Source organism: Poecilia formosa, unplaced genomic scaffold, assembly GCF_000485575.1.
Source record: "Poecilia formosa unplaced genomic scaffold, Poecilia_formosa-5.1.2 Scaffold180, whole genome shotgun sequence".
NCBI classification, from domain to species: domain Eukaryota; kingdom Metazoa; phylum Chordata; class Actinopteri; order Cyprinodontiformes; family Poeciliidae; genus Poecilia; species Poecilia formosa.
The window spans coordinates 865,334-888,170 of record NW_006800119.1 but is presented as its reverse complement, the minus strand read 5'-3'; the positions used below and the strand labels follow the sequence as shown (position 1 = coordinate 888,170).

General features: G+C 39.1%; 1 protein-coding gene across 2 annotated transcripts; it reads left to right on the top strand.

Annotated features, from left to right (window-relative positions):
* Positions 1–1,429: 1,429 nt before the first annotated feature.
* Positions 1,430–22,236, top strand: ccdc120b (coiled-coil domain containing 120b). 2 transcript variants are annotated; one of them, XM_007565618.2, is made up of 12 exons: positions 1,430–1,807; positions 11,641–11,784; positions 11,873–11,969; positions 12,404–12,534; positions 14,430–14,531; positions 14,629–14,749; positions 15,605–15,664; positions 15,792–15,945; positions 16,064–16,165; positions 16,769–17,806; positions 19,742–19,824; positions 20,915–22,236. In XM_007565618.2, exons 3-12 carry the CDS (start codon positions 11,921–11,923, stop codon positions 21,010–21,012), a joined length of 1,938 nt encoding a protein of 645 aa, XP_007565680.1. In that variant the 5' UTR covers positions 1,430–1,807; positions 11,641–11,784; positions 11,873–11,920; the 3' UTR covers positions 21,013–22,236. The 2 variants fall into 2 exon arrangements, with proteins under 2 accessions (XP_007565680.1, XP_016533830.1); XM_016678344.1 differs by having other exon boundaries at positions 1,431–1,588; positions 1,725–1,807; positions 19,742–22,235.
* Positions 22,237–22,837: the final 601 nt, after the last annotated feature.

Below are 22,837 nucleotides of genomic sequence, written 5' to 3'. Positions count from 1 at the left end.
CTTTATGCATTTTCAACATATGTATTTTGGTTATTATGTTTTCTTCAATTACTTTGTGTATATTTGATGCTTTAAAATTCTATTGTAATTTAGTCATCGGAGGAAATCATATTGGAAGAGTTGGATCAAAGACTTTTTAAAATCAGTACCCAGAATTTAGTTGTTGGTTTTTCTATGGATCATGTGTTTTGATCATAAGAGCGAGGAACTTATTGTTCTCTATTTGGATTAATTATTGCATTTGGAGACAGAAAATGTTTTTCTGTTGTTAATAAAAGAAAGAAATTGTGACTTTGCTTCCTGTACAGGTTACCAGAGGTGCCTAATTCTTACCGTCCACCTCTGTCACACCCGTCTACACATCCTTCCAGCTCCGTGTTTAACATCCCTTCTTTGCCTAAATCATGTATTGGTTGCCTAGCTACAATTTTTTCCAAGCAGTTAAACCTGAGCCGTCCATCTGATATTATGATTTGATCTCGTTTATGTCTCCAGCTTCACCCCTTTTTTTTTTTTTGCCAGTACCACTCAGACTGCAATGTATTTTAATGTCTTTTTGTGATCAAACAGCTAAATAGTAAAGGGGAAGAAAAATGATTTGAGTTTAATTTTATTCTTTTTATGTTGTATATAGAAACTTAAATTTTCTACTTTGCTTAAAAGATTCAAGCTTAGTCAGAGAAATTTAAAGTGTTTAAATAGGCGCTCAGTTTTGCTTATGTTTTGGATTATTGACCTGCTGGAAGATATGCATAACAGATTTTCTTCCAGGATTGCCTTGCATTTTGTGCAATCAATTAGCTGCTTCTTCTTGGGTTATGTAACTTATTAAAAATCTAGTTTTTTTTTTCTTGCTTGTTAAAACCATGTAAAGGTAAAAGTCAGAAAATCTGTGAAAGGATATGGCTCCTTCACGATTCTGAAGAAATAGATTCTGAAGAAATGTACCGCTCCCTGTCAAAACCAACCAATCAGAGCCAGGAGGATGGGGCTTAATGCCACCAATCATCTTCTTGTAATGGCAGAGAAACAACTTCCCATTCCAGAAAACCTATTTGTCTGCAGTGGCCATGCTGACCACCTTATACTGTCTCATGACAAAGCAATAGCTTAACAAAACAATCGCAATACACTGAAGACTATTCTGTGTTGATTCAAGTGAATTTCATTCATCTTCTCTGAACTAAAATATATATTCGGTGTATGTACACACATACAAATACAATTTCACTTTTAGAATATTTAATGACTATTTCTAGCAACAATGCATGTAAGTTTAATACACATTTAATCTTACCTGAACTAAGAAAGGAAAGGTGGAAAATCACTTCAGTTAGCTTTTACTGCTTTTCCGTTTCATGCCACTCCGCTTAATAACAACTGGATGACATTAGTATCACTGGCGCACACTGGGAGGCATGAAACATCTGGGAGGGGCCTCCGTGTTGTGACAGTAGCGTCTCAGCTGGCCGTGAAAAACAGCGGCTCTTCGGTCGGTGGAGAAGGGGGAGCTTTCTTCTCGCGGAAAAGAGACTCTGCTGACTGAGATGCGCGCGGCTCCGACGCAGCGGAGGTCGCGAGGCTGCTGGTGAATTACAATTGGCACGCGGAGTCACCGTGAACGGAGGGCTTTTTATTTTTAAATCGCGTGCGACGATTTTCCACACCTTTTTGCTAATTGTAGCTTTTTTACCGAAGGGTTTTTTTTTTTTTTTGTCTTTTAGTCTGCCACAGGAATGTTTTTGCCCTGCTGGGTTTTGCTACAGAGGACCACGAAGACCTTCGAAGGCATCGGTCATGCTCCCTGGTAAGCTCCAAGATGTCTCTCTCATCCTGACTGGGCGGACCAGGGTATCTTCGTCAGCACTGCTTTTATATGTTACATTAACATTTAAGTCGACGTCAACAGAAGTATTTATGGGGTTAAAAAAATAGATAAATAAAAAATAAGCAGAGGTCCTGTTTTTAGACCAGCCTAAAGACACACCTGCGAAATGTTACTGCTTGAATGAATTAGTCCTGGGTGGCTCATTAAGAGCCGGTGTTGCTGTCTCAATGCGGGGTAGCTGCAGCCTGACAAGCCGGGCTTTAATGAGGGAGCATGCTGTTTGCTGAACGACACGTCTGCGCAATAAATGCAAGGACTGCATGGAATAAGGCCAAATATTTTTCATCTGGGTGCAAGCAAGCGCACTGTTTTTATGTGGCACCAATATATTGAAAGCGGGAAATGCGCGGACCGTATATATACATGAATATAATCAGGTGCCATGAAGGAGTACCAATCTGTGTCAGGCTTTCTGGGAATACAACTTCTCCCTGTTGCTGCATTCTCAGGCAGGATCCTGATACGGCTGTCTCTCACTTGTTTCGCTGTTTCTACCTACATGAGCGCTGCCTGTTCCCATGCAGACTCGTTAAGCCCTATTATTAACAGATTCCTGAACCAGAAGGCCTGTGGGGATGTGGAAAAAGCTAATCCAGAAGAAGTTGTTGGTCAGTCAGTGCCTCCAGGGTCATCTACTTACCCCCATGTTTTGTTTTGTCATTGTTTTCAGAACTTGGATATGGTTTTATTTTGAGCTGAAGGGGGATTATCGCCTCTGTTTTCTGGTAAACATCTGTGGAATCTTGTTTAGGTCCATCTTTAGTACATTTATGATATTAGTTGTTTTGCAATGGTAGACAGTTGAAACTTATGTCATTTTTTAAGTGCTTGGTTTACCTTTCTGTAAACAAATGGTTCCTCCATGTTTTCAAGAACAAACCAAGTCTGATTATTTGATTCATGATCAAAAACTACAGTCTGCAAAATTCAGTGTATGTTATTTTAGATACATTAAGTATCTTAGACACATAATCTCATTACTCAAATGTCTAAGCTATTTCAAATGAAATAATTTGTCTGGACATACAACATTTGGTTTGTATTTTTGCTAGATCACCTCAAATGTGAAGTCATGTCACTTCACTTTAGCACTCCCTGCATGTGTTTTTAAATGTGAAATTCAACTGAGAGAGTGAATTATTAGTCATATCTGTGCTAATCAGAGATTTTGTTCCTCTATCAGATTTTGGCCTGATTCTGATGTATGCCAATCTTGAAAAACTATAACTAAAACCAAAAATCTTTAGTTCTGCTTTCTGGATGAATTGAAAATGGATCTAATTTATATGTTACGTTACACGTTAATAAAACTGTTACGTTACAAGCCAGTATTACAGAGCCAAAGCCATCAGCGCCACTGACGCAAACACTGTCTGGGTGAGACGAGGCTGTACAAAATAATAAGTTAAAAAAAAATAAATAAACAAAACTGCTTATATTGCACGGTTCAGTATGTAGCAGGATAAGTACTCAGCTTTATTCCTTCAAAAATAATGGTTCATGCCCTGTAGCATTATAAACTATTGCTTCCCTGAATTTCCTGATAGAATTGAAGTCATCAAAGGGATAAAGGAGAGCAGCTTTATCTTTTATACATTTTTACTGTAGTCTATAAAAGTCTCTGTGCTGCGTGAAGGAAAAATTGTTTTTTCTCTATAAGCTCTTGAGCTTCTTGTGATTTCATATTAAACATCTCATTTGTTCTGAAAACAGGGAAATGGGTCTTCCCTCTGTAACAACTTCAACATAGAAGAGTGTTGTCAGAGCAGTTTGGTGCTGCTTACATTGGTGTATTTAGTGATTTCTTGGTGCAACCTGGCCTGGACCTTAGCAAAGGCTTAAAGTGGCGGTATCCCAGGGCTACAGTTTATTTGGGGTGCCCACAAATTATTATATTTTTATGAATACATGTTTTGCAAACATTGTGCTATTATATGAGTAATAGGCTAATACCAGGTGAGTTGTAATAATATCTTGGGATTTTTCTGCATATAAATAATACCAAAGTATTTGAAAAATTATAGTTTTTTTTTTTTTGGAAGGGGAAACAACAAGGGATGCATTAAACCTAATCAGTTGGTATCATCAGTTCAGATGTGGTTATATATAGGGCATATTAATGTACTGTAATTAGCATAATTAGCATTAGCATTATTTAGGGAACCAAAACAATTTCCAGCCCAGGGCTCCACATCAATGTAAATCCGGCCCTGGGTGCACATCCAGTTGTATCACAGACGGGGTTTTTTTTATCCTGTTAGTCATTTTTATCTGTTTTTATTTCTGCTCTTCTTATCTGTTTTAAAAAAAATTCTATAACCATAGCAACTGGTTTAGTAAAAGTCCTCTGCGCTTTCTTGACATGGATCTACTCAAACATCTGCACAGATTTAACATGAAAACACCCTTGGGGAGGAATCAAGTCCCAGACCTTATCAAGTGGTGGTCTTGTTAGCTACAAGATAACCCACTTTGTCTTTAAATCGCATAACCACAAAAAAAGAAGCACAAAAGGGGAAAATGAAATCAGATCAGAGAAGCTACTGTATGTGCGTGTAAGTAAAGCCTCTGACTGCAGGGCTGGGGCTGCCTTCATAAATCTGACTGAAACAAAAGCGCTGAGCTGCTTCCAAAATCAACAAAGCGGATTACAGAGAGTAGAAACACTCTTTGGAGTACATGCAGGAGTCCCTCCAGGTGTGTAGAGCAGAGGGGGGGCAACGTATGGAAATAATTCTCTTGGACTACAGAAGCACATTCCTTTCTTTATTGCTACTCCCCTTCTCTCCCCCCAGCCTATCACAGCAGACTCCAGGTGGATCGCAATCAGCAGGTCTACGTTTTGCCCGTGGTAGGAGCAAAGGTGACTCAAGGCCAGTGAAGGGGGGATAATACACCGACGTGATTGGTCAGTGTGAGCCTCCTTTGTGCTGCCTTGTGTGTTTATGGATCAGTATATAGTGGATACAGATCGCACAGCTGGAGATTACTTCGTAATCAGGGGTCGGTGGGGGTCACCTGACCTCCTGTAAACTTTCGCACAGTTCCTTTGGTTGGGGTTGCTCAGGTGGGGGTAAAACCTCCACACTGACTGAGCCGACCGCAGTCACACAGAGAGAGGTTCAGAGGACAGACGACACACGGAGTGCAAGTCTGTAACTGGGTTTCCATTAAAGATAAAATTGTGCAACTTGAAATTACAAAAATAAACTGGCTTAATACGACAAAAAAAAAAAAAAAAATCAAGTTTTTAGATTAAAAAAAGTTATTATGGTCAGGATGAAGTGGTTTTCCATCTGTATGAAAACACTTTTTTCACATCACACGCGTCTCATGGTCAACAACCGGATGTTACTACTGGTGAAAACGACAAAGAAGACAGGAAGTAGTTGAAGGATGATGGTTTGGGTTTTTTTTTGCAGAATGTGCAGCTGGCTCCACCAGAGCTCTCACAGCGTCTCATACTTCATAAAAAGTTTTGTGTTGCTCACAGGCCTGTCATAACAATTTTGCTGGACGATAAATTTTCCCAGAACTTATTGTGATAAACAATAACATTGTTGTTTTGAAAACATTTTCAAGTAACATAATAGTAATAATTGCATGAAATGAAACACATTCTCAAAGATCAGTAAACTTTAAATTCTAATGAACATTTAGACACTGGAACTGGAAGATATTTGGAATATGTAAAATAAATAAATAAAACAAAAAAACAACAAATGAAATGAATTATGAAGACTCTGGAAATAAAATTATCCTTCAAAAAAAAAAAGGTTTAGTTGAGATCAAAACACCAGACTGAAGACTTTTATCATGAAGTTTTTGGTAAAATGAGAGAGAAAAGAGAAACAATAAATCAAGAAAATGAAAATTATTGTCTCTTTTAATTTATCATGCGATTAATTAATTTATTGTTTATTGTGACAGGCCCAGTCACTCACACATGGTGAATCCATAGCTCTTCTGTAAAATCGCTGACTTCCCCAAACCTCAGCATTCATAGCTGTTCCCAGGCGGCTTGTCGCTCCAATAAGACACAGATGTCTCCTCTGATGGCTGATAGATTATGATGCCAGGGCCCTGGCTGAATTATAATAAAAATGTTTACATCCGTCCCTGACATGATTTGTAACGACTTATCGCGTGAACAAGCTTATTCACATGTGATTTTACTTTCATTGGGAATTTTTTATGTTTTTTTTCTACATCAGCAGAAAACAGACAAAGATTTGCTCACATTTGTAATGGAGACTCAGCTACAGCTGTATGCTGTTCAGATCTGCAATCTTTGTCATGGTTATTTTAAAGAGACACACTCTAAAACTCTAAGCTGTGATCCTCGCTCTAATCCAACTGGAGGTGCCGATTTGTAGCCCGGCCCCGAGGCGGGCGGCAGGGTTGGGGGGGCAGGTACCATGTGTAAGTTGACAACAGCAGCAGCTGCGTCAACACCAACAATAGTCAACATGCGGGTGTCGGCCTCACCTGTCCACGACAAGCTGGACGAACGCGTCCAGCTGCTCCTTTATGCGTCAGCTGCTCAGCAAACATAATGAGTTACTGTTGTAAAAACGTGGATTTCTTGGAGGTCAGACTCTTCAGCAATGAATTACTAATAGTGGCACCACACGACCGGTTATGATCTCAGGAAGGTGAAGAATTTAAAACATACAAGCTGTGAGTGTTTTGATTACTACGGATTGTAAGACGCCTGCTGTAGGAAGGAAAACGGACTTCCTACAGTGTGTAACGTGTTAATAAATAGGATACTCAGCTAAATATGTTTTATGTTTTGTTCTGGAGAAAGACTGAAGTTTCAGTCACTTTTGATTCACCAATAACTGATGCGGATTTCTGGACGTCTTCACAAATATACAGTTTTTTCCTTTGGACTAGAACACATAGAAATGCACAATGTTTAATGATAGCGGTAGTAAAGAAAATAATTTTTGTGCCCCAGACCACATGAATATTTTATCTAAATTGAAAACATCTATTGATAGATTTATAGACAGAAATGAGTGAGTTCTCAGTTCTGATGCATTCAGTGTATACAGGGCTGATTTTTATTTGCATAATATATGATTTGTTAGCTAATTTATTGATTCATCTTTATATTTTCCACCTTTATTAACTTTTTTATTTCAGATTTTCAGACATCTTGTTTTCTTTTGCATTTTTTGGATGAGAGGAGAAGTCTTCAAGAAACAACTTATGACTGTCATGTAATGACTGAGAATAGACACTACACTGCAACTTTAATAAATGTAATTTTTTGTTTTTATCTTTATTTCTTGTTTAGCTAAACACAAGACCTTAAGGTCTGAAAATTGTGGTGTTTTTATAATTATTTCTGTTTCTGGTACTTTCCCGTTTGATTACGATTCTGTCCCCTCAGTTAATGACACTTTCTATTCTAGTCGCCTTATAATTTTACTTCCTGGTTGGTATTTTGTGATGTGATTGCTGATTGTTGTCGGGAAGCACTTGACCATATGAAACGTGCTCTATAAATAAAACGAGAGTGAGATGAAAACACAAAGCAGCGAAACAGAACGATTGGAATCATGTAGGGATAAAAGCTGCGTATAAATCCGTACGAGTTGAAGAGTTAATCTTACTGTGAACGTTATAATCTCTTGTGTATTAGTCCGAAGATGAAGATGCGACGTTCAGGCCTCTCCAGTGTTGTGATCTGTACCAGGGCAGTTCTCAACCCATGTTTAGCTAACATGGCCTCCTGGGTGCCATCTAAAGCTCTACACATGCAAAGTCAACATGCGTTTGATGATCTGATGCTCGGGCCTCTTCAGTTGATGCCTTAATGTAATCCTTTCTTTGATGCTGCTCTCCAAGTCTTTATCTGATTCTCCACTGTCCCACCAGCATCCCTCTGGAATCTGCTTCCTTTGTACCTGCCCACATCTGCAAACCAGATGTTTTTGAACATTTAGCAGTCAGGTGCCCTGTACTTTAGACGCCGTAATGATCAAAGGTTTAAACCTGGTTGTCCTCTTTGTTCGGCCTGTTTTTTGTGTGCAAACAACCCCTTCTCCAAAACCTCATAAACGCACAACGCTGAGCTACAACCAGGCTATTATAATTACACACTGAAGTGTAGCAAACACTGACTGTATTGTTCAAAGCCAACTTATCTCATCTGATACTCGTTACGCACACCAGAGCCATACAGACTCCAATAATTTAATTAGAGAAACCAGGAGCTCAGTTGGAATAAAAAAGCTTGTTTTGCTGGACGGACAACCAGCGTTGACGATGTTGTCCTCATGAGATGAATACCACCATGAAGAAGTTGTCAGACCTTTTGAACTGTTTCACAGTTATGCAAACATAACGCTCCTTCCCACCTCACCCCCCCTGTTATCCATGTGGCTGTGGAGCTGAGCTCTCCCAAGGACATTTCTAGGTAACAACATCTTTATCAGACTTCTGCCAGGAGGCTGAGCAACGTGGTTTCATGGCCCTTTGACGTCACCGCCTTCACTAATGTATTTGTTTTGCCCTTTGTTTTGTCTGAATGTTGCCATCTGCCCTAATGTGTCCTTTCCACTTTTTATTTTATTTTGTTAGAAACTGTGGAGTACTCACTTTTAACCCAGAGAAGGAATTAGAACAAACTTGGAATCCAGAGACTCAGTTTATTAGTTTATTAGTCACTCTTTAGCTTATTTTTTTTAGAAACTGTAGAGTATTTTCTATTTACATACAGAGACTCCTATTATTGTAACCCAGAAAAGGAATTAGAATGAACTTAGAATCCAGAAAAAAATTCTTCCAGAACATGAACATTTAGGGTGTTTTTATTACTTAGAAACTGTGGAGTACTCATTACTTTTACAAATTTAGAGCACACTTAGAAAGTCCAGAGAATACTTACTTATACTTATCTAGCAACCCAGATGTCCAGACAGGATACTTACTTACTTATACTTATATAGTGTAAGTAAGTAAGTATACATACAAATATTTGCATGTATAAAATAAAGAACAATATTAAGTAAGAAACCCAGAACAATTTCTTTTACAACAGAGAGATAACACACCCAGTCCATTTCTTCCAGTCAAACCCAGATCCACCAAAAACATTCTTATGAGAACTGAGTCTTTTACTACTGCCAGTTTACATTCTCCAACATAGAAGCATTTAAAGTGACTTTTTATAGCTTATTTTAAACTGAGTTATGTCTTTCTATTGTTTCAACCCAGCATTTAACCCGTTCCATAAATCCACTCCACAAACACACACATTTCTATCTTTTTTCTTGTGGGGCAGTCTGTTTTTTAAAAATCTTATGTCTCCTCTTAATGTAAAACCCAACATTCTGTCACAGACCTTATATAATAAGTAATTGTGTACTGAAAGGAAAATAATATATTTCAGTGTTCTTTCACAAAGGAAAGTGTCAAACATTTGTGTTATTTGCTATTATACTTCTAGATAAAGCACAACCACTTGTTTTTACCTAACTGACACCAAAAAGATTCCTTCATAAGTAATTAATTTTTTTAAACATAAATCGTTTTCCTTCCACTTCCCAACTAGTTTGTGTTGATCTGTCACATAAAATCTCCACAAAATCGATTTAGTAGTCGTATGTTGCCTCAAAGTGGAAAAAGCTGTACGATATTTACTTATGAAACCTTGTTAAAATCATCCACCGTCAGCCAGCAGATCTGGTGAACATAAACTGTAAAGTTAAAGTGAAAATTATACTCCTGAATTTACATTTACCAACAGGAACAATGTGGTGGTGTTTTTTTTTTTTTCTTTGTATGTCAAAGGATTAAAAGAACACAAGCAGAGCTGCGAGAGTGAAATATTTGTTTTTGGTCAAGATGGTGGGAACATCTTTATTGAGAAAGGCACCAAATGTCTGAGCAAATGTTTCTGTGGCACAACAGAGCAATTCTTAAGAGGCATGGCAACCTTTTGGCTCCCGCGTTCAGCTGCCTAGATGAATACCAAATGTTTCCCTCTTGTTTTCTCAAGCGCTTCTTTCTGTGGTTTCTCCACTTGGCTGCCCATCAGATAACAGATGTGACGGCGTATTGTTTATCTCAGGTAAAAAAAAAAACAACAACAAAAAAAAACTTCCTCCCACTCCAGTAGATTAGCAGTGAAAATCCGATCATCATAGACTCCACTCGGTCTAACGGGATTCATGTGATGAGCTTTTGTCCGGGCGGCAGTCGTAAGTCTGCCACATGTTTTTTGTGAAAGGCTCCCACTTGTCTGTCAAAGGGAGGTCAGGCATGCCTTGGTGGAGGGGGGCGGAGGCTTTCACACATACTCTGGCTACCAGTTCACTTTCAGGAAAGAAGCCAACACAAACTTTTGAAGCATCTAGTGTCCGTCTTCATAGAAAAAGAGGAAGTAGCCGGTTGATTGCGAGCAGAGCTTCGAAAGCGGCTGCTCTAACTAACCGGTAGATAAATGTTTCTGTTTCAAAGACGCAGCGCCGGCTGAAGCGGCCTCAGCCACGGCGATTGTGCGCCAGGCCTTAAGAGCCCTCCGTGTGGATTTGTGGGCTGACAGAAGTCGTTTTATGATTTAAGCAACTGGCAAAGAGACAGAAGGGCGATTGTTTATGGCAGTGATCTGCGAGCAGTGATGAGTAAGGGGGTTTTGGCAGAAAACACTGTCACTATTTTTGGATATCAGGTCTCTGTTGGATATTAGAGATGAAGCTTTGTGCATTTGGCACATATACTACATGGAAACAAAACAATATCTGCCTCGGTTCAGTGAAAACAATACTTTTCAAAGGTTTGAGTGAATTTCTTAATTGAAGTATTTTCAGAATTATTTGTCTCAGTGGTGGAAAATCAGAAATTTTGAGTTGGAATTCAAGAGAGGAGGAGATAAAATAATACTCATTGATTTCCTACTTTTGTTACTGATCCCACCAACCAGGTGTCAGTCCTTTTGGTTTCGTTCCTCTTGTTCTTCTCCTCACTTTGTTTTAATCAAGACATGGACAAACTACCAAGAGAATAAATTTCTCCTCCTCTAATTCAGTCCATACATTATTGATGTTACTTACCCTGTCTCATTTCCCATTTTTTGCAAATTAATTAGTTGCTAATTGTAGTCGAGTGCTAATTTTAGAGTCAGTCTTTCAGAATCTCTTACACGCATGTTAAAACCAGACTCAAAACTGGTTCAGTGTGGAATCGCAGATGTTTCTATGTGGATTTAATATGACCGGCCAGCACAAAGTAACGCTTCATTCTTTATACATTTAAAGTGTGGGATGAATTTTTTCAACCCCTTTAATTCAGCAAGTAAGCCCATTGTAAGTGTAACGAAACAAGCCTAAAGTTGTTGTGTCTGTACTTTAATAAATGTGCAATTTAAATATTCCCATGTTTTATAAAAAAAAAAAAAACACTTTGATGTTACAACTTTACAATTGTGCCCTACCTTGTGTTATTTTATTTAATAAAATCCCAATAAAATACTAAAGAGTTTGTGGTTGCAATGTGACAAAGTGTGAAACATTTTATATTTGCAAGGCATTGCAGCGGTATCTAAAGTTAGTGTATCGGTGAATTGTTGCAACTCTAACCACTAGTTTCCTTTATCCTTTTTACTTGCACTATGTGGTTTGATTTACTTTTAAATTCCTATTTTTCGTAAACCTAAAGCTGCAGAGAACGGTGCCATATTTATTCTAACATAGTAATATAATAACATTAATGTGCACTTCTTCTTTTATCTCTCTCAGAATTTGAGGCTATCCATCTGAGCCGAGGCGCTGCGCCTCCCTGTGTGTCTCCCACGATTCAGACCGCGCCCATGTTTATCTACTGCTAATTTGGAGAAAAAAATGCTGCTCCCTCCACACCTCAACACCACAGATGGCTGCAAGGTCAGACGGAAGGAAAGATTGAAACTCTTGCAAACATTTCTATCCATGCCTTTCAGATGCAAATGACCTCTAATCCGACTTCATCCAGGTAAGGGCGTTGCTGGGAGAGTGAGTTGTGTCCTCAAAGTTACGTTGCATGGAGGTCAAAGGACATCTGATAACATCCATGGGTTTGGGGACTCCTGGTGAGTAGCAGAGTCGTCTCACTGTGTAAGAAAACAAAGAGGAAAAACAGCCCATCATGTCTGGACAAGCTTGAAATGGCCTGAGAAATTTATTTAGTAGCTTGTTGTTTGTTTGTTTTTTTTTTGTTTTTTTTCTTTTGACGAGTTTTCTCATGGGACCAGTCAGCTGAAAAAACATCTGCTTGTGTGAACAGCTTTTGTGCACACAGTGTCATTGCAGCTGCAAGATACTTTAATCAGAAAAGTAGAAATCTGAGAACAAAATGGTGCAAAAAAGAACAAAAAAAGAGAGACAGTGATATGATGGGAAAAACACTCGTTGCACCAGGTTCTTTTTGTAGCTACTGTACGTGTAAACCTGAGTCATTTGCTCCAAATGTGAAGCTGCTGTTGTTTGCTATCTAAAGATGCTTTACATGTGTTGTGGCCTGCAGATGTTCAAGGCTGCCAGGACAGCAAACTGCAGGCTGAGAGGATTGCAGCTCTGCAGGAGAGGAAGCAGACCCTGGAGGCTCTCCTCAATGCCAGAGTGGGAGAGCTTAAACAAGTGTGTTTGCAGGAAGCAGTGAGTGACTTTCATTTCTGCTTTCAGACGTACCAAATGAAGGTCAGGATAAAAAAAAACATATTCCCTTTAACCATGTGAAAAAAACCTATTATAGCCTATTTCTTTCTTGGACATGTGGATATTATCAGCTTTTACAAGAAAACTAATATAACCAAACAATTAAAACTGGAGGCATTTTAACATTTTCTGCAAAATGAATTATGACACATCTCCACTGTTACTTCCACTAGTAACGGCTGAAATGAAACGTTAGCATGTCGGCTCAGGTACATGACTAGTAACATCGTCACTGAGCATTTTCAGGGAGGTGTGTGTGTGTGTGTGTGTGTGTGTGTGTGTGTGTGTGTGTGTGTGTGTGTGTGTGTGTGTGTGTGTGTGTGTGTAGGCCATAATGCAAACCAGTCGCTCTCCAGACAGAGACAAACATACATAGTGACCAGATATGACTGGTTCATTTCACCATAGCAACACTTTACAAGGAATCGACTAAACAATAGTGCATTTGTTCTGACTACAACGTATGTATGAGGCCGTTACTTCCGACTACGTTCAGAACTGAAGAAGCTTTTTGGAGTAACACACACCGGTCCTACCAGGTTAGTGCACCAGGTGCATAATCTGAAAGAGCACAACGCCTGTGGTCCTTCAGCTCGGTTTGTATAATGTGAAAGGAATTGATAATTGTGTTTATTGTAGAGCAATGACTTAAGAGGGATTATGATCAGCTCACCGTCCAGAATCCTAGAAACCCATCTCAAAGCTGAAAGTGAGGAGAGGTGTCAGAAATTGATAGATGGTTACACATAAGCCTGTCACAATAAGTGATAAGTCAATTAATTGCATGAGAGATTAAAATGAGTGTGATAATATCCATTTGCATGCTTGTTCATGTAGTTAGAGATACTGTCCTTTAATATTACTGAAAAGTCAGCATTTTGGAAAATGCTGCAAACATTTGACAATCAGTACAAAGAGGTTAGTTTGCACTTTTTTTGGCAGATTTTCCTGTTTTTTCTGTCTGAGCCTAATATAAGTTCTGAAGGGAATTTGTGTTTTGTTGAGATGGCACAATCCACTTTATTTATTGTTTAGGTTGTTTCGTTTATTTGTTTTGGATACTTAAAATGTCTCTCAGTTCCAGTGTTAAATGGAAATTAAAGTTTATGGATCTTTGAGAGGGGGCTCTTGCATTTTTATATTAGTTGAAAATGGTCTCAAAATAACTATATTATCATTTATCGCAATAATTTCTGGGACAGTTTATTGTTTTCCAAAATTAGTTATTGTGACAAAACCGGGTAAAACAGGTTCTCAATGGGTAGACTGTCCTAACACTTTTCTCTTTTTTTAAAAAGCTATTAAATACAATAAAATAACTTTTTCACAGACATAAAAATGAGATTGATGCCTGTAAACATTTCTTAATGACAGAGTATTTAACAGAGCAACCTAATTCTTCCATGTGACTGAGAAGAGGTGTTCTCTTTGACCACCGTTGAGCTCGGACTCATGGAGCAACTTGCCGCACAGTTTTCTCAAACACAATGGCCTGCAGATGAATTGCTCCTGAGAGCCTGTCAGCACATGTTAATAAGGCCACAGCGCCCTCAGCTTTTCTTTGCAGCTGTTTAACACATCCCTTCATTTTCAGCTGGATGTGTAGTGAGTCACTCCATCTCACTTTGTCTATTTTTGGACTCAAACGGTTCAGGCGGCAGAGCGGCTCGTCTCAGATGTTTCTGCTCTTCTGCAGGATTTTATTCCTGACACAACAGATGGGAGTTTATATACAGTATTAGTGCATAGTGCCATTCATAGGATTTATGTGCAGTAAACTGATGTTGGATCTGTCAGACAAGTAAAGAGTCTTTGCTAAATGTCTTTGCTAAAAGGAGCTGACTGGGAAGTTGCCGCGTGCGTTCCCTCTGGAGGTCGGGGAGAAACCCCCACTTGTGCAGCGCAGAGCTGGCCTGGTGCCGAGCACCAAGGCAGAGGTGAGCCATCCCCCTGAATATCAATAGTGCTTTACGCATTAGCTGAATCTCTGTTTGTGCTTGTATCATAATGTGAACGGCTGTTTTCTGGCTTCAGGATGACTCCGGCCAAAGAAAGCAGATGAAGGCGATCTTCACTGGCGCTCTATGCAGACACTCTGAGTCAGACAGAAATGGCCTAAACAGCAAGAGGACAGTCCACAGGGGGTGTCATACAGGTGAAAGACATTATTACTTCCAAATGAAAACAAACATTAAATGCCATGCACATGCATTTCTACTCTTTTCACATTCAAGCCACAAACCAATTTGTTGAATTTGATGTGATAGACCAACACAAAGTAATGTATTATTGTAAAGAAGGTTACTTAGTATTCAGTTGTTGTGCAAATAAAAATCAGAAAGCGTGACACTTCATTTGCACACATAGAGGCTTAATTTCTTTTCCCTATTGTTGAGCTCAAGTTGAGTCAGATTGGATGGGAAATGTCTGTTAACATCAACTTTAAAGTCTCAGTTGAATTTAGGTGTGGACTTTGACTAAGCCATTGTAGCTCAGTGAAATGCTTCACATCTGAACTAGAACTGCACAGTATGTTGAATCGCCTCTGACATACACAGTTTGTGTGGCATTGCAGTGGATGCCTAGATGCACTATTTGGTAGGATATATTATTGCAAGTCATGCATATCAGGAACATATTTACCTCTACAGTCTATGGCTACTTCCTTTATCTGTTATTGATGAGCACTGTGATATTGGTCTTCATATGGCTGTTTGTTCTTTAATTTCTCTTAAAATATTACATTAATTAATTTCCATTTGTGTTTTTATTACATTTTGCTGTCTTGTGTTTCTTGCTAAGCTGTTTCTTCTGCTGCTGGAAACTGGATTTCCCAGAGGAACCTGAGCGATTAATAAAGTCTAATCTAAAAGCGTCGAAACAGCTGCATTTATACTGAGATTAAAATAAATGCAATACTTATTATTATTATTATTATTATTATTATTATTTAGGGCTGTCTGAGTAATGTTTATTCAGCCCATGACCTGAACTCCTCTCTGTCTTTTAGAGGACACTGTGATATCAGAAAGTACCAGCTCTATGTCGGATTCAACATCACATGACAACGGTGAGTCGACTGTAAATAAATGTTCTTCTTTGAATATTTTTCTTCCTAAATACCCCAGAAATGGTTGGCATTCATCGGTGTATATGTTGCAGTTGGTCACCATTTGCTGCTGTTTTTCTCCTCACAGACTCTTCACCCAGCGTTGCTGCTGACCAGCGCTCCCTGTCTCAGCCCCGGCTCACCGTGGGAAGCCCCGACCACAGGATCAGCAGGAAACTTTCTCCTGTTGAGATTTACTATGAAATGAGGACGCGTCGCAACTCGGTCACAAGCTCTGTGAGGTAACTGCCTAAGAGTTCAGATGTATGCTGCCAGCCTGGTCCCTCTGTCACTTATACAGACATACAGGATACAATCTCTATTGTGTAAGTTATACAAACTTTGTGTTGACTTTTGCAGCCCAACTCACTCTTTACCCAGAAGTGCTTCTAATGTTGAAGGTAGAAGTGTTCCAGCGACGCCGTTGTTGGCCCGAACTGCTCCAATCAGCGTTCACGTCAGGTACCCAACGACTCTTATGGCTTTTGTCTCACAGTGGTGTCCAAACTTTTTCTCCTGGGGGTCAAAACTGACAAATCTAAACTACTAGTGGGCCACAAGATTCATTAAATTAAAAATGCAAACATTAGTTTATTGTGATTTTTTAAAAATTTTTTATTTTGGCTGCTCAACAATAAACCAAATTTTTATGAAATATTTATATCACGAAGCATGAAAAAATGGCTTCGGACTGTTGCTTTATTTAAAGTAAAACAATTTCCACATTTTTCTTGGTCATCAGTTGTTTACCATTTTCAACATGTGATCAGAGGCCGAACAAAATGATTTCAAAGGCCACAAATGCCCCCAGAGCCACATTTTGGACAGCCCTAGTCAAAGACATTTAATCAGTCACACTGTTTGTTGAGGAGCACAAAATGCAAAACAGCAGCTCTTCATATTTTTCATATTTAGATTTTTTGGTTTGATGCACTTGTAGTTCTGTACTGCTGAAATTTAGCTGCCATGTTATGTCTCACTTTAAAAATACAGAAAATGTCCACTGATCTTTATCTGCAGTTGTCTTTGTGATACTTTATGTTCTTGTGTTTAATCCTCCTGCAGGTCTGACACATCGGGCAGTAATGGGTTGAAGCAGTGGTCTGGCAGCCTGGATGTGCCGTACATGATTCCCCTGGCTCAGGAGGGCTCGTCTTCTGATCGCAGGAGCTGTCCTTACAGCTCCAGAGCGCGGCGCAGCAACAGCTCCGAGGCCCTCCTGGATCGCTCCAGCCTGTCGGACGAGCCCGGACCCAGAAACGGCATGCCTCAGCGGGGAGGACCGTACAAGAGCTCCGAGACCCTGACCGACGGCAAACTGCGGCAGATTCAGCTCGGCAGCCCAGAGAGCCAAGGCGACTGCTCCGTGGAGCAGAGTAAAATGCGTCTGTCGGTGGGCGGCAGAGGGGCCAGTGGAGGCTACAATGAACTACTGATGGACTACATCTGGGGGAAGCAGCAGAGGATGCAGGTGCAGCACCAGTTGTATCAGTCCACAGGCCGAATTTGGCAAGACATGTCCTCTCCTCGTTCCTCTACTGCTGCAGTGCCTCCACATGCCAACGGCTTCTCCCACTCCCAGGTGAACCTTCCCAGTGCTGCAAGTCCTTACAGCCCCATGGTCCTCAGAGGGTCCCAGGCGGAGCTCCGTAGGGTCAAGGTCACCAGAACCAAATCTTGTGGGCCTTTCATTCCATTGCAGCAACATTCACAAGACGGCATTTTGCTCTCGGCGTACGAGTCTCCTCTTCCTGCCACTGGCACCACCACATCCTCCATCCCCAACCTACTCCCATACCAGACTGAGCTGACTGGGCCCTCCTTCAGCCGTAGGCCCCCACAGTTTTCTCTCCCCACTCCAGAAGATTCGACCAGAAGCCTACATAAAGCACTCGCCCTGGAGGGACTGAGGGACTGGTACTTGAGGAATGCCTTCGGCTACCCCCCTTCTGCCTCAAAGGGCCATGAAGCGGGCATCTCTCGGCTCTCGCACCCTCATCCTCTGGTGCACCAGGCCCAGTCCCTTCAAGGGGAAACGGCCAACCTCCAAAGGCCTCAAATACCCCAGTCAGCAAGCTTCCATGGTCACCCTCTGCATGGACGGTCAGTACACAAATGTCTCCACATGACTGGAATATTCTATATCAAAAGCTAGAATTTAAACATATTTATGTAAAATGAAAAGATCAAAACAACATTTTGTTTTTGAAAAAAAATGGTCTCCATGCTCCAGACTGTCCGTAAGTTTAGACAGTACGCTGTAAAATATTTAGCTTGTGGTTTGTAGGGAAACTCAACACATTGTCTGACTACAATGCACTGCTAAAAGAAGAAGACAAATTAAACAGCAGAAGCATTAAATGTCTGGATCATGTGAATTTATGTCGTGCTGAATCAACACAATGTCTGACTTTTTTTTCCTTTTAATCTACAATCGCTCTAATTCTCCACCGTAAAAAATAATGCCAGAGTACGTTTACACCAAAAAACATAAAAAAAAAAAGTTTTGGATAAACTTGGATAATCCGACATTAAAAAGTTGTAAATTTGCAAGAAAAAAAAATTTCCAGTGGTAAAAGGCAAGAATTTAGGATTTTTAGACTAGGACATTTTTACATTGTGAAGTCAGAAATGTGTGTGGGAAAAAAACAAAACTCTTAACCTTCTCAGATTTTTCCTATAAATCTTCTGTCAGACATTTGTGGCAGAAAATGCTGGTAGTCCTGTGAGATTGAGGTGGCAAATGTAGGAGGTGCATACTTTTAATTCATCATATGAGTAATAAACATTTTTACAAAAAAATTTAAACATATATAAACTGTGTAGTGTTTTTGAATTAAGCTTAGCTTTTTACTACATTAGTGAAGTTTTAAATGGTAGAAATAAATGCATATGCTATCTCTAGCTCAATTAAACATTTTTGAACCTTAGTGTGTAACAACTCACTGTGAATTTAACGGTGAGTGTTTTGTCGTAAATCTGTAGCACATTTGTGACTTTCACTGACTGATTTATGCCTGTCGACTTTTCTGTGCTTGTGGAAAAATAAACAGACTTCACAAAGTTTACACTTAATCACCTGTTTAAAGGAGGCTGGAGGTCGTAACTGTCAGAAGACACAAACTTTACTGACTAGACCCTAATGAGTTGGAGTTAGCAGGTTTTGCTTGTTTGGGAGATAATTACTCAAAAGGAGAATGTTGTGTGCGTATCTTTCTTTTTGACCGTCCTGTTTTTATAGATCATATTTGTTTAGCTGTTGTCCAGCAGAAGACGGTCATGCTACTCTAACCTTACACGCTATGAATGGATCCATCTTTCACTTTTACAACTGCGTCTGATTTTATGGGGGCATTTTTAAGCATAAAACTCCCACCTACAGCCTTAAGCTAACATTTAGCCTCTCTGTTGTTTGACTGGTACTGCTTTTGAAAAACAGGTTTAGCTTGCAATTTGCGACCTTTAGCTCGAGTACAGCCGGGTCACGCGACAGGACATTGATCGAAGGGCACATACACACCTGTCTCTGAGTTGTTCCCCAAAACAACAATGATTTTTGAAGTGTCCTAGTCAAAGTCTGTACATAATGCATGATCCTAAATGGGTCATGCATTATGTACAGACATAATGCATGACCCATGATCAAAAACACTCAAATGTGGCAGCAAAACATATCAAAGTACTTTGCATCATAATTTTGAATGTGCAATAAACATTTAATTTTGTCAAATGACATCATCAAAATGATGAAGCAAATGGACATCAAATAATATATAATGATCAACATTCCAGTTATTATGAATCAAAACTAACGCTAAGCAGGTGGATTTTTAGTCTTGATTTAAAAGAAATCAGGGTTTCAGCAGTTTTGCAGTTTTCCGGGAGTTTGTTCCAGACTAGAGATCGCTGCTTCTCTATGTAGCTCCTTAACAACATGCTTTTTTTTTTTTTTTTTTTTACTTTTTTCGGGTTTTCTTTTTGTGTTTTTTTGGGTTTCCTTCTTTTGTGTTTTTTTGTGTGTGTGTATTTTTCTTCCAGATCGATGGAGTTTTCTCTCTACCAGAAAACTCCAGATCCACAAAAGCAAGAGGCGACCCCAAAAGAGCCGAGCGCGGACCCAGGTACCCTGGTCTGAAAACCACACGATGCAACGTATCAGCAGAAACACTGTAGCCTCATCTAGACTCCATTAAAAGTTACAAGTGGATACAACGTGACCTCAGTGACAAAGCAAAACAAGGCAACCTCAGCAGAATGAGACTGAAGTGTAGCTGTATAGTTCAAAAAAAGAAGAAAAAAGCTGAAGAATTTCCTGTGTTCTGTCTGATTTCAACAGTATAAACTTGTAACCCAGTGTTTCTGTATGAATGTGCACTGGTACTGACTTGTCGAAATATCTAATACCAGTAAACGCCGCGTTTGGTCCTAATAAATCTCCCAAGATTTACTTTTTTACAGAATATAGACATCTCTAAATAACTATTTTGTATATTCTGATATAAAAACAGTTATATTACAGAGGGTAATTTATTGCTTCTCAAATATGTGATAAACAATAGTTACGGTCTCATTCCATTCGAACAAAATAGCTACACGATTGCTTTTCTAAACTATATAAAAAAAAGTGAAAACATGCCTCACTGTTCATCTACCATTCACTCGCTAGCATTTCTCTCTCTTTTTTTTAAGAAAAGTATTTTATAAAAACGAACGGGGAGGCATGAAATGTAGTGACATGACTCTCAGGCGGAAGTGCCAAGATGTTTACAAACATTGCCTTGCTGAAGTATTCGTAGCAGATGAACTTTTCCACTTTTTGTCATCAGACTGGACAAAACACGCTGGTGCAAAATGATGAAGGAAAACGAAAACGATACATGGTTTTTAGGATGGCTTAGAAAAGCGAGGCATACAATTATACGCAGAGTTATTGACTCCAGGGGAGCTGTAAACTTCACTTTCCTGCTTTCTATCTGTAAAGTATAGAAAATCATGCATCATTTTTCCTACTCGATTTATGCGCTGCTTTGTGTTGGTCCATCACGTTAAAATCCCAATAAAAATGTTACGGTGATCAGGCCGTTTCAAATATCTTAGCTAACTTATGTGCTAACAATAATCTGTAAAAAGTTATAATCAAAGTGAAACCGTTGATGATGTCACTCAATTAGTTAATAGACTGATGTAATTGTCTCTTTTTTTATTTTCTAGATTCAGATAAGTGCTGGGTAATAAATGAAGCCTTCTCTGTTAAGACCTCAACAGACGAGTTAAAACCAGCGGCAGGTAAATGCGTAGGACCGGAGTGAGACCTGCTGTATGGTGGTAGCACATGACTGTAGGACAACAAATAAAATAAAACTACATTCAGCTGGATTTGAGTGTCATACAGAGCACTTTATAAACATCTGAAGCCTTAATTCCCTATTAAACAGTCACCAGGAGACGGGCAGCAGTCAGGTTTTGCTATGAGGCAAAGCCAAACAGGCTTTTCAACGTCTGCTGTAGGTCTGAGTGTCGGTGTGTAGATGGTGAGGATGGTGCTGATGAGTTTCACACTGGCATTTTATTCCCAACTAATCTCATAACGGTGTAGTATAAAATAACCTCACCATGCCTTCCACCCCCCAAGTGAGCATTAGTGGTGGTTTGTGTGAGCGGAGCTGCTGCAGCGTTCGGTGAAGGTGTGAGCAGGTCTCGCACTGTTAAATCCTGTAAAATAAAATGAAAACTGGTCTGTATTTGTAGGGACTATAAATCATGTGCTTGGGGTATTTTTTTGTTGTTTAACAAAAAAGCTCATTTTACATTTTTCTACCATATGCTGCATCATAATTCATTTTCTAACCAGACTCGGGAGCATTTAGAAAAGCCATGAGGCATAAAAAACTGAAATACTGTTTGGTGTAGCATAACTTTTATTTTTTATTTTTTCTGTTGTCAGTTTATATACTTGAAGCATTGCCATTGTAGAACTAATTTGAATGTGATTATTTAAGTGTGTGACTCTATATTTTTCCACTGTCTTAAAGTGTAGCACGCTGTGGAATGTCACGTTTTCTGCTGTCTGATGCTTTTCAGTTTCCAGCTTCACAGATCTCCCTCCCAGCTCATTAAAAACCTGAAATCAAAGACCAAACTGCTGTGCACTGGGGGTCAGAAAGGTATTTTTCATACTATGTACTCTGTAAATACAAAATAAATGCTATGAATTTAGCTCTAAAGCAAAATGTATTCAAACTATATTATATTTATGAACCTATAACATTTTGTAGCCATCTACTGTAGCTCTTGGTGCAGGAATTGCCCGTGTGTGTTTAAACCATTTTATCCAACAGTGTGATGTGTTGATATATGATTTGACTGTTTTTTCTTTTTCTTTTTTTTTTTCAAAATATATAAATGCAGCTGTTTATCTTTCCCTCGTCTCCTTCTAATCAGGCCTGTGACATTTGACTTGACAGACCTGCTCTCTGCTGTACGTTTGAGATTTTGCATTTGTTCTACTAAATAAAGTGTCATGTTGAAATTACCTCTATATTCCTCTGAAATATTTTCTCCAAGACATTTGGTAGTAGAAGTTAAAATTGACCCATTACAATTGTCAAAGATTTTTTAAGTTCTTATAAACTCTTTTAGATTAAGTTTGATTTTTCAGTGCATTAATTTCATGTGTTATCGTTGGATTACTGTATGTTTGCTAAAAAAAAATAAATATCATGGTGATGTGGTATTTTGTTGCTAACCAATGTATATACATGCGTGTCTTTTGACAACTTTACAGATCAATCATTTAGAAACATTAGTGAAAATTAAAGCACAGTTTTGAAAATGATTTGTCTGAAAAACAAAATTAATTAAATTTTATCGGTTACGGGGTGTTCAGGCCACGGTTTAAGATGCTGTTTGAGGGACCAATAACCCGCAGATGTGGAAAATAAGACACCAGCTTATCCTGGTGAAACACTGCCATCTAGTGGTGATAGTTTTTATATTTTAAGAACAATCTAAATTATTACCTTCCAAAATTATTCGTACCTCTTGAACCATTTCACAATTTTCACTAGTGATGGTCAATCCCGGCTTTTAGTAAGTGAAACGATGTGGTTGAAACACTGGAGCTTTCAATAAAAC